The sequence below is a fragment of the Theropithecus gelada genome, chromosome 14, assembly GCF_003255815.1.
Source record: "Theropithecus gelada isolate Dixy chromosome 14, Tgel_1.0, whole genome shotgun sequence".
In the NCBI taxonomy this organism is placed as follows: domain Eukaryota; kingdom Metazoa; phylum Chordata; class Mammalia; order Primates; family Cercopithecidae; genus Theropithecus; species Theropithecus gelada.
The window spans coordinates 16,010,258-16,022,728 of record NC_037682.1 but is presented as its reverse complement, the minus strand read 5'-3'; the positions used below and the strand labels follow the sequence as shown (position 1 = coordinate 16,022,728).

Sequence of the window (12,471 nt, the reverse complement as noted above, 5' to 3'; positions counted from 1 at the left end):
TTGCCAGGGCTTGCCTTCTCAAGGTCATACCCGTCCTCACCTCTCTTTTAATTCCCATACATTTGCTATCCTACACCTGCCCTGCTTTACCCAATTATTAGCAAATGCCTGGCCCCAACTGGCATTTTTATTTGCAGTCCCTGAATTAGACACTGTTCCTGCTCCTAAGTGTTTGATAATCAAATGACAATTTCCCTCACAAACAATCCCACTAGCATGCAAATTAACACCTACTTTGTGCTAGTGTTTTCTATAGAGAATCCCATTTAAACCTTGCAACAACCCTAAAAGGTGAGTACAATGGTCCCCATTTTATAAATGGTAAAAGATCCAAGATGCAAAGCAATTCAGTTACCCAGCTTTTAACAGGCAGGCTCAGATTCAAACTCAAGATAATCTCCAAAGTCAACAGTTTTCCACTGCACCTAAGGGCCTCTGTGTTACATGGGCCAGTTTGCTTAGTAAGTTTCTCAAGTACACGTCAGTGCCAGAAAGGACATGTGCTCTTCCACTAAAGGAGAATCCAGTCCCATGAACTGCTAATGACTTAGTGTCAATTCATACATTCATTCCTGTTTTATGGATCAGCCTTTTATGAGTTTCACCAATGAGTTCATTCATAAGGCTTGATCACTCTGAGTAGTTGGATAAAATCCAGATTCTGAACTAAGAGGGGAGCCAGCCCAAGATGCCAAGACCTCTTAGAGCTGGTGTCCATGTTAATGACAACAGAAAAGGTCTTCGGCGGGGCCGGGCGCAGTGGCTCACGCCTGTAATCCCAGGACTTTGGGAGGCCAACGCGGGCAGATCACAAGGTCAGGAGATCGAGACCATCCTGGCTAACACGGTGAAACCCCATCTCTACTAAAAAAATACAAAAAAAAAAAATTAGCTGGACATGGCGGCGGGCACCTGTAGTCCCAGCTACTCGGGAGGCTGAGGCAGGAGAATGGTGTAAACTCGGGAGGCAGAGCTTACAATGAGCTGAGATCACACCACTGCACTCCAGCCTGGGCGACAGAGTGAGAACTCCATCTCAAAAAAAAAAAACAAAAGGTCTTTGGCATCAACCCCCCACCCCAACATTTACAGACAAATAAAGCAAAGCATAGGATGGGATTCGAAGCCAGGGAAAGCAGTGTTTCCTAATATGTGGTAAGCACAGCATGTAGGCACTCAAGATGGGTTCAGGAAGTAACATGGAGCAGTTTTTAAGGTTTCATAGTTAATTGTTATTTGAATGTTTATTTAAAACATACATTGGCCAGGCGCAGTGGCTCACATCTGTAATCCCAGCACTTTGGGAAGCCAAGGCAGGTGGATCACTTGCGATCAGGAGTTCAAGACCTACCTGGCCAACATGGTGAAACCGTCTCTACTAAAAATATAAAAATTAGCTGGGTGTGATGGTGGGTGCTTGTAATCCCAGCTACTCCAGAGGCTGAGGCAGGAGAATCACTTGAACCTGGGAGGCAGAGGTTCCAGTGAGCTGAGATCACATCACTGCACTCCAGCCTGGGCTACAGAGAGAGACTCCATCTAAAAAAACTAACTAACAAAAAAAATAAAATAAAATAACAAAATAACATAAAATAAATAAAATAACATAAAAAATAAAATAACAAAATAAAATAAAAAACAATGTATATATGTACATATATATGTATGAGAAACATATATGTATATGTATAACTTGTGGGGGTGGGTAACAGCTAACTCAATATTCCAAGAATATTACACTTTAGAATGAAGCTATTTTTTTTAAGTAGACTGATTCAAAAGGAATTATTGGTAAATAACAGTAGCTATGGCACATAGAAATGGTAAAATCATGAAGGTGAACTGCAAATGACTAGGTCTAGGAAACACTGGAAAATGGGATGGTTGTGAAGCATCTGGAGTCTGGAAGAGCTGGGTTCAAATTCTAATTCCACTAGCTGTGCTGCAGAAACTCTCTGAGGCTCCATTATCTCATCTGGGAAATGGGGACAGTGGTCTCAACCACCTGAGAGGCTGGCTCTGAGAACTGTCACACATACACGCACAGCGAACACTCACAAAATGATCCCATTTTCTTTGTCTCCCTGCTTACCGTTCCTTTCCTAACCCCATGATGCTTCCCTTTCCTGCCTCAGACAAGGTCACATTCAGCAAAAACACCTTAGGGGTTGGGTGGTGGTTCATGCCTATAATCCCAGCACTTTGGGAGGCCGAGACAGGAGGATCGCTTGAGTCCAAGAGTTTGAGGCTAACCCTGGCAACATAGTGAGACCCCATCTATACAAAAAATAAAAACATTAGCTGAGCATAGTGGTGCACACCTGTAGTCCCTGCTACTCCAGAGGCTGAGGTGGGAGGATCACTTGAACCTGGGAGGTGGAGGCCGCAATGAGCTGAGACCACACCATTGCACTCCAGCTTGGGTGACAAAGTGATACCCTGTCTCAAAAAATAATAATAAATTAATCAAATAAAATTTAAAAATTAGCCAGGTGTGGTGGTGTGCACCTGTAGTCCAAGCTACTCAGGAGGCTGAGGTGGGAGGATTGCTTGAGCCTGGGAGGTCAAGGTTGCAGTGAGCATTGATCATGCCACTGCACTCCAGCCTGGTGACTGAGTGACACCATGTCTCAAAAACAAACAAATGACAACAACAAAATCTTAGGATTGGGCTCTCGCTGGTCTCTTGTCTATGGCTGGATTCCCCCAGGACAGCCCTGGACCATTGGAGGTCGGGGACATCCACACTATTCCCATGAGTCCCAGTAGAAAAGTTCTGGGCCGGGCGCGGTGGCTCAAGCCTGTAATCCCAGCACTTTGGGAGGCCGAGACGGGCGGATCACAAGGTCAGGAGATCAAGACCATCCTGGCGAACACGGTGAAACCCCGTCTCTACTAAAAATTACAAAAAAACTAGCCGGGCGAGGTGGCGGGTGCCTGTAGTCCCAGCTACTCGGGAGGCTGAGGCAGGAGAATGGCGTGAACCCGGGAGGCGGAGCTTGCAGTGAGCCGAGATCTGGCCACTGCACTCCAGCCTGGGTGACAGAGGAAGACTCCGTCTCAAAAAAAAAAAAAAAAAAAAAAAAAAAAAAGAAAAGTTCTGGAGTCCAGTGTGAAACTGAATCTTTACTCCACCCTTTATTTACTAGCTGTGTGACCTCGCACAAGTTACTTAGCATCTCTGAGCTTCAGGTTTCTCTTCTATAAAATGGGGTTAATAATAAAAATATCTGTATCACAGATTTGTAGTGAGTACTAAATATCTAACTAACAAATAATAAATGCCTAAAGAACTTTAGCAATTGTTTTATTTGGGCACTTATGCTGGATATAGTTTGTGATAAATTGAACTGCCTCTGCCTAAATTTTGAGAAACAGAGGCTCTGTTAGCTGTAATACCCTTATAGGTAGGTCAGAGGATGCGGCCAGGTAACCCCAAAGCCGATACTAGTGAATGCTTCAGTGAGTTCCAGGCCAGGCACAGTGCCTCACATCTGTAATCCCAGCACTTTGGGAGGCTGAGGTGAGAAGATCACTTGAGCCCAGGAGTTCAAGACCAGCCCTGACAACATAGTGAGAACCTGTCTCTACAAAAAAATAAAAATAAAGAATTAGCCGAGGCTGGGCGCAGAGGTTCATGCCTATAATCCCAGCACTTTAGGAGGCCAAGACAGGTGGATCACTTGAGGCCAGGAGTTCAAGACCAGCCTGGGCAACATGATGAAATCCCATCTCTACCAAAAATACAAAAAAATTAGCCAGGCGTGGTGACACAGGCCTGTAATCCCAGCTACTCGGGAGGTTGAGGCAGGAGAATCACTTGAAACTGAGAGGCAGAGGTTATAGTGAGCAGTGATTGCGCTGCTGCCCTCCAGCCTGGGTGACGAAGCAAGACTGTCTCAAAAAATAAAAATAAAAAATAAAAAATTAGCCGTGCATGGTGGTACATGCCTGTGGTCCCAGCTACTTAGGGGGATGAGACCTAAGGATCACTTGTATCCAGGAGGCCGAAGATGCACTGAGCCGTGTTTGTACCACTGGACTCCAGCCTGGGTAAGAGAACAAGATCCCATCTCTAAAATAATAATAATTGTAATAATAATAATGAGTTCCTCATTTGTTGGACTCTTTATATTTTTGTTAAATGACATCATTTGATCCTTACATCACTGTTCTTTGGGAGAAAGGTTGACAATTGTCCAGTTTGTTTTATAGACTTGGAAAGAATGGAGATCCAAAGAAGATAAGGTCATATGCAAATAACAGCAAAGCCAGGTCCAGAAGGTAGTAACAATCCCATCTGTAGTCTGAAATGTTATCTGCTTCCTCTCATTTCATTTTCACAACAGTGCTATAAGGTAGGGATTATTGGCCCCATTTTACCATATGGGGTAACTGAGGTATTAAGAAAATTAAGTGCCGGTGCGGTGGCTCATGCCTGTAATCCCAGCACTTTAGGAGGTCAAGGAAGGTGGATTACCTGACGTCAGGAGGTCGAGACCAGCCTGACCAATATGGTGAAACACCATTTCTACTAAAATTACAAAAATTAGCCAGGCGTGGTGGTATGCACCTGCAGTCCCAGCTACTCGGGAGTCTGAGGCAGGAGAATCGCTTGAACCTGGGAGGCGGAGGTTGCAGTGGGGTGAGATCGCACCACTACACTCCAGCCTGGGCAACAGAGCGAGATAAGAAAAGAAAGAAAGAAAGAAAAAGAAAATTAAGTAACTGGCTTCAATCACCCAACAGCACATAGCGGAGTTGGAAGCCTGCCTCTTGCCACACACCATGGCAACATACATTCCTGGTCTATGTTCTTGGGACACTATAGAGGAAGACTGACACCCAAAGTGAATAAAGTTCCAAGAAGCAGAAAGCAGACACTTTTGATCATGCAGCATGACTGAGGCCGATCAGGGAACAGCACCCGCAGTCAGCCCGACAGCCTCAAGGATTTAGGCTGGGGTCCCTTGAAGGGAAGAGAGGCAGGTAGAGATAGGCATGTTGTACCCTACTTTGCAAGAATGGACAAATAAGTCCTGGAAAATTTAAAAAATTAGCCAGGTGTGGAAGCACACGTCTGTAATCCTAGCTACTCAGGAGGCTGAGATGGGAAGATCACATGAGTACAGAAGTTCGAGGCTGCAGCAATGATTGCACCACTGCACTCTTGCCTGGCTGACAGAGTGAGACCCCATCTCAAAAAGAAAACAAAACAAAAAAAAAACAAATAAATTCTGAGAAAAGGACTGGGCACAGTGGCACCCACCTGTAATCCCAGCACTTTAGGAGGTAGAGGCGGATGGATCACTTGAGGCCGGGAGTTTCAGAAAAGCCTGGCCAACAGGTGAAACTGCGTCTTTACTAAAAATACAAAAATTAGCCAAGCATGGTGGTACATGCCTGTAATACCAGCTACTCAGGAGTCTGAGGCAGGAGAACTGCTTGAACCTAGCAGGCAGAGGTTGCACTGAGGAAGCCATTGCACTCCAGCCTGGGTGACAGAGACTCTGTCGAAAGAGAAAAGAAAAGAAAAGAAAAGAAAAGAAAAGAAAAGAAAAGAAAAGAAAAGAAAAGAAAAGAAAAGAAAAGAAAAGAAAAGAAAAGAAAAGAAAAGAAAGGAAAAGAAAAGAAATTAATTCTGAGAAAAAGAGAGGAATTCACTGTGGTCACCTCTAGTAATCCCTAAGAGCCAGACTTAGAAGCATACCCACTTCTGGGCAATTTACAACACCCGGTAGATATCTCACACTATATACAAAATCAACTCAAAATGGATCAAGGATCTAACTATAATAGTTAAAACTACCAAACTCTACGAAAACACAGGCCGGGTGTGGTGGCTCACACCTGCAATCCCAGCACTTTGGGAGGCCAAGGCAGGTGGATCACGAGGTCAGGAGATTGAGACCATCCTGGTCAATATGGTGAAACCCTGTCTCTACTAAAAATACAAAAATTAGCCGGGCGTGGTGATGGGCGCCTGTAGTCCCAGCTACTCAGGAGGCTGAGGCAGAAGAATTGCTTGAATCCAGGAGGCAGAGGCTGCAGTGAGCCAAGATTACGCCACTACACTCCAGCCTGGGCCACAGAGCGAGATTCCGTCTCAAAAAAAAAAAAAAAGAAAGAAAGAAAACACAGGCCGGGCACGGTGGCTCACACCTGTAATCCCAGCACTTTGGGAGGCCGAGACGGGCGGATCACAAGGTCAGGAGATCAAGACCATCCTGGCTAACACGGTGAAACCCCGTCTCTACTAAAAATACAAAAAACTAGCCGGGCGCGGTAGTGGGTGCCTGTAGTCCCAGCTACTGGGGAGGCTGAGGCAGGAGAATGGCGTGAACCCAGGAGGTGGGGCTTGCAGTGAGCCGAGATCGTGCCATTGCACTCCACACTCCAGCCTGGATGACAGAGCGAGACTCCGTCTCAAAAAAAAAAAAGAAAGAAAGAAAACACAGGTGTAAATCTTTGTGACCTGAGATTAGGCAATAGTTCCTGAAACATGACACCGAAACACAAGTGGCAAAAGAGAAAAATAGGAAATCGGACTTCAATGTTAAAAACTGTTGTGCACTAAAGGACACCAAATGAAACTGAAAGACAACGCAGCAATGGAAGAAAAATTTTTGCAAATCATATATAGGAGACTTATATCTAGAATATAAAGAACTCTTACATCTCAGTAATAGAAAGATAACCTAATTTTAAAGTGGGCAAGGATCTGAATAGACCTTTCTCCAAAGATATACCAAAAGCCAATAAGCACATGAAAAGATGCTCAACATCATTGGTCAGCAGGGAAACACAAATCAAAATCACAAAAAAACTCTTTACATCCACTAGGATGGCTATGATAAAAAAAAGATGGGCAGGCCGGGCACGGTGGCTCACACCGGTAATCCTAGCACTTTGGGAGGCTGAGGTGGGCAAATCACTTGAAGTCAGGAGTTCAAAACCAGCCTGTCCAACATGGCGAAACCCCATCTCTACTGAAAATACAAAAAATTAGCCAGGCATGGTGGTGGACGCCTGTAATCCCATCTACTCAGGAGGCTGAGACCGGAGAATTGCTTGAACCCGGGAGGCGGAGAGGTTGCAGTGAACTGAGATCGTGCCATTGCATTCCAGCCTGGGCGACAGAGTGAGACTCTGTCTCAAAAAATAAAAATAAAAAATACAAAAAGATGGGCAACGACACATATTGTTCAGGCTACAAAGAAAGTGGAACACACATCACTGCTAACAGGAATGTAAAATAGGCTGGTCCCACTGCAGTGGTGTTTACACCTAATCGATCAAAACCAGTTCCTTCTCCACTCCCACTGCTTCACTTGGCTAGTCTTAAAAATACATATATGAGAAATTAAAAATTAAAAAATTAAAATTAAATTTAAAAAATTTTAAGGGAGGCCAGGCCCAGTGGCTCACGCCTGTAATCCCAGCACTTTGGGAGGCCGAGGTGGGGTGGATCACCTGAGGTCAGGATTTCGAGACCAGCCTGGACAACATGGTGAAACCCCGTCTCTACTAAAAATACAAAAATTAGCCGGGCATGGTGGCGGGCGCCTGTAATTCCAGCTACTCAGGAGGCTGAGGCAGGAGAATCGCTTGAACCCAGGAGGCGGAGGTTGCCGTGAGCTGAGATAGTGCCATTGCACTCCAGCCTGGGCAACAAGAGAGAAACTCCATCTCAGAAAAAAAATTTATTTTTAAGAATGTGAAATAGTGTAGCCACTTTGAAAAACAATTTGGCAGCTCCTCAAAATGTTAAACATAGTTACCTTTACAACTGACCAGCAATACCTAAGAAAAATGAAAGAATATGTTGACATTAAAAACTTGTACAAGGGCCAGGTGTGGTGGCTCAAGCCTATAATCCCAACACTTTGGGAGGCTCAGGAGGGAGGATCACTTGAGCCCAGGAGTTCGAGACCAGTCTTGGCAACATAGCATGACCCAGTCTCTACAAAACAAATTTAAAAATTAGCTGGATGTGGTGATGTGGGCCTGTAGTCCCAACTCTTCTGGAGGCTGAGGTGGGAGGATCATTTGAGCCCAGGAGGTTGAAGTTGCAGTGAATTGTGATTGCGCCGCTGCACTCCAGCCTGGGTCACAGAGTGAGACCCTGTCTCAAAAAAAAAAAATCCAGAAGAACATTTGGGTCTCACTCTGTGGCCCAGGCTGGAGTGTAGTGGCGCAATCATAGCTCTCTGCAGATTCAAACTCCTGGCCTCAAGTGATCCTCCTGCCTTGGCCTTGAAATGAGCGTGGATTACAGATGAGCCACCACACCCAGCCAGACCATTATTCATAATAGCCAAAACGTGAAAACAACCCAAATGTCCATCAACTGACAATAGAATGCTGGTTGATCCATACAATGGAGTATTATTGAGCAATAAAAAGAAGTCCTGATACATGCTACAAGGATGAACCTTGAAAACATTACGCCAAGTGAAAAAAGCCAATCACAAAAGGCTACATATTACAAGATTCCATTTAAATGAAATGTTCAGAATAGGTAAATCGAACTTTTATCACAGGCAAAGCTATGACAGGAAATAGATGAGTGGTTGCCTAGTGCTTTGGGGGGTGGAGGTGGGGGTGAGAGGTGTCAGTACTGCTAATCCGTACAGAGTTACTTTTGGGGATAAAGAAACTGTTCTGAAACGGACTCTGGTGATGGTTGCACTATTCTGAATACACTAAAACTGTTAAATTATATATTTGAAATGGGTGACTTGTAAGGCATGGAAATTATATCTTAATAAAGCTGTTTTACATATTTTACATATTTAAAAGTGCAGGTGGAGGGATGAGCCCTCAAAAGAGAAGCAGGAGTTTTGGGGGGTTCTAAATACTGTGTGGTGGGTACTGAGGCATATAAATTTGTCAGATGTATGATGTAATCTTCAAGAAAGTTGATTTTAAAGAAACACCACCAGCACCAGGTGGAGAAGGCAGGAAGAAGTTACACAAGGGGTAGGCCAAGCGTGGTGGCTCATGTCTATAATCCCAGCACTGTGGGAGGCTGAGCTGGGTGGGTCACTTGAGGTCAGGAGGTCGAGACCAGCCAGGACAACATGGTGAATGCTCATCTCTACTAAAAATACCAAAATTAGCCAGACGAGCTCGCTTGAACCCAGGAGGAGAAGGTTGCAGTGAACCAAGATCATGCCAATGCACTCCAGCCTGGGTGACAGAGTGAGACTTTGTCTCAAAAAAGAAAACAAAAGAAGTAACATGGGAGGCAGTGGCAGGTGTCAAGGGCAGACAGGGTCTCTCCTATCTCCAGGATAAACTCACAGGGGACTTAGATGTCATGTGGGTCCCTAATAGCCCTCCACTTGGTTCTTGCAGCCACCCTGGTATGTGTATCATTTCATCTCAGGCCTCTTCTTCCCGACCCACCCAGCCATCCCAGCCTGGCTGCCAACCCCACCTCCTCCAGCCCCTATCACCCCATAATTGGGGCCAGGAGGCATGGGAGAGTTGCCATCTCTCGGTGCCACCTGTTGCATCTTTACAGATAACCATGGCTGGATGGGGCAGATCCTGCGGTGGAGCAGCTGCTGTTCAGAGCAGTGATCAAGGCCTCCCCATCTCCACCCCTCAAGGAACCGGTTTTCTCCCATAGTCACATCAGGTGCTGTGCAGCAAGGAGCAACCAGAAGGACACTAACATTTATTAAGCACTGTGGACTTTCACAGCACTCCCATGGAATCGATATTATTATCCCCATTCTGAAGACCAGGCAACTGAAGCTCAGTGTTTAAGGAACTCACCAAAGTCACCAACTGATAAAAGTGATGGAAGCTGGGATTCAAATCCAAGCTAACCTTCCTTCCAAGCTTACTCCATAACACGGAGGTTGTGGAAAGGGGATAAAAAGAGAGAAGAGCCAAATTCCATTTCCACCCAGCTCCTTAGGCAGAGCTTGTCAGCACAGCTCTCTCCTTCCCAGAATAGGAAGACACCCATCAGAGACAAGTCCCAGACACCAGCAGGGGTAACTCCCTGCCCCAAGGCAGCTGCAGACAGCCTATGGCTGTAGTTACTGCTCCCAAAGAGTGTCAGAATTCCCACTCCCAGGTTCCCGGCCACTCACACAAGGTGATTGAAGTGGAAACCAGAGCCCCCCCCCCCCCGCCCCAACAATGCCCTCCTAGAGGAAATAAGGCTATGTAACTTTGTCCAAATGAGTAATGTGAAAACCTGGGGACTCCCAGGTCCTGAAAAGGGAAGAATGTGGGGCCCTTTACATTCATACTCCACTTTGTGCAGTTCTCCCTTGTCTTATGATAGGCTTATTAAGAAATTCCTCTCCCAGCAGTTCTCCTTCAAAGAGCTCTAGGCCTGGGGCTGTCAGAGGCTTAGGACTCTGCCTATTAGTCCCAGGGTCTGGATGCCCAGCAGGACACCTGGCATTCAGTGACCACTGGATTGGATAAACGAGACAGAGTGGGCAGAGTGCCACCCATTCTTCCCCTGAAGTTTGAAGAGGTCCAGAAGTGAGGCTGTCCAACTGCAGACCCTGCTTTCTGCACCTAACCTGGCCCACCTGGCCACCTAACCTTCTCCGGCTTCCACCTACCCCTTTGCCATCCCTCCCCAGAGCCCACCCAGCCCATTTTCAGGCATACCTGGGCACATGCTGGAATAGAAGCCCTCGTTCTTCAGCATGATCAGCAGGGAGCCCCAGCCCAGGAGCACAGCAGAGAAAAAGAGGTTCTCCAGCACAGCCGTACAGGCCATCCACCAGCGCCTCCGGTACGCCTGTTGCAGCGTGGGGGCCATGCTGGCCGCGAGCCTGCACAGAAACAGAGCGCTGGGTGAAGGGCCCCCCAGTGGCCCCAGGGAGGGGTCCTGCATCATGGTGGCACCCGAGACCTCTCGGGCCAGCCCTCGAGGAGCCCCTCATGGGGGCCCCATAGAGCCCTGGGTTTCCCAGCCGGTGCCACGGAGCTGGCTCCGCGCACACTAGCAGTGCCAGGGGTGCACGCGGCACGAGGCTCCCGCTGGGCCACTATCGGAAACAAGGAAGGTCCTGTCTGCGCGCCGCAGCTTCCTGGCAGGCTGCCGGGTTCTCCCACCCAGGCCAGGGCACGCAGGGCCGGGCTGCTGGGGAGCAAGACCGCATTTACCCAAGCCCCCAGAGGGCAGCAAGAGGCAGAGCGCGCTCTGAAGCACCGCTGGCCCATGTCCGGATTCTCGCGCCAGGAAAGACCCCTAGAAGTTGCAGGAAGAAGGGCAAGTTCCAGGCTACCCTACGACCCCATCTTCCAGTTGCCCCTCCAAGACCTCTCCTCCCCTCTGGGGCCGGGCGACAACAAGCTCTCTCCCTTTCCGTATCAGGCGACCCACGACCCTAGAGTCTCTCCGGCCAAGCCAACAGCTGCCACGTGGAGTGAGACCCAGGACGGGCTCTCCCCAGTTCCCTCCTCCCCTGCGCGCCCCTCACTCACTCCGCAGGGCGCGGGGCACCAGGCTTTGCACCTCGGAACCCACCTGCCCCCTCCAGCCCTGGGAGGGGGCTCGGACTTCGGCAGGAAGTCTGGCGGCTGCTGACTTTATAAGGGCAGCGGTGGCGGATGGGCTGGCGGGCGGGTGTGTTTACCAGAGGGAGGGAAGGAGCCCCAGCTCCCCCCGCCACAGCCGCTGCAGCCTCGGCGGGAGGCTAGGGAACGCGGGCGGCGCGGGGGCGGGGAGCTACAACCGGGGTGAGACCGAGGAAAGCGGAGAGGAGAAGGGCAAGAAAGACCCAGAGCGAGGGGAGGAAGCACCAGTCACTTCTTCCAGGGGGTCTCGGTATTCTCATCTGTGAAATGGGGCTTTGGGTTCAAGCGCTCCCGGAGGTCCGCTGAACTCTGGCAAACGCGCAGCTCTAAGCAGAGGAAGTGCAGCGAGCGGGGGCCTGGGAGGAAAAGAAGAGTCGGAGGGGTCAGAGAAAAGAAAAGGGAAGGACCTGCTTGGCGAGACTGGACACTGTGCCGCGGGACCACGGGCGCAAGTAACGGGCTTTCCTTGGGGAACCTGGCAGTGTCAGCGGGAGCCGGCCTGGGTGTCTTTCAGTGGACGCACAGACGGAGACCCTACGCGCCCCCTCCTCCCTGCCCACGCTGCTCACCTCCGGTCACCGGCAAATGAGCAGACAGCAGCAGCGGACGGCTCGGGGAGCGCAACGCTTTCGCGGCGCGTCCGGAGTCCCGGGGGCCCAGCCCTGAGCCGCGCCCGCGCTGGGGTCTTCTCTGCGTGCGGGACCCGGCTGCCACGGAGTTTCAGCCTGACAGCCCGGTGGCCTCCCCTCCGCTGTCCCCTCGGAAGAAGCGGAGGAACTGGGAACCCGCCGGGGGCCAGAGGTCTGCGAAGCCGGGCTTGGAAGAAGTGGATCTGCGGAGTTGATAGTTGTATTTACACGCGTCCAGAGCTGCGCCCCGAGGTGGGGGCGGGGGCTCCCTTCCCTTCCCCTC

The 12,471-nt window shown here is 48.8% G+C and overlaps 1 protein-coding gene across 2 annotated transcripts in view; it reads right to left on the bottom strand.

Moving 5' to 3' along the window:
• The window catches only part of SLC43A1 (solute carrier family 43 member 1), a 30,839-nt gene extending 18,368 nt beyond the window's left edge, over positions 1-12,471 (bottom strand). The window contains exons 1-2 of one of the 2 annotated variants that reach the window (XM_025356498.1): positions 12,129-12,471; positions 10,645-10,811 (exon numbers count right to left, since the gene is read on the bottom strand). In XM_025356498.1, the coding sequence (XP_025212283.1) occupies positions 10,645-10,798 (154 nt within the window). In that variant the 5' untranslated portion in view covers positions 10,799-10,811; positions 12,129-12,471. Of the gene's footprint in view, positions 1-10,644; positions 10,812-11,466; positions 11,565-12,128 lie in introns of those variants that run through there. The other variant, XM_025356497.1, reaches the window with a different exon arrangement.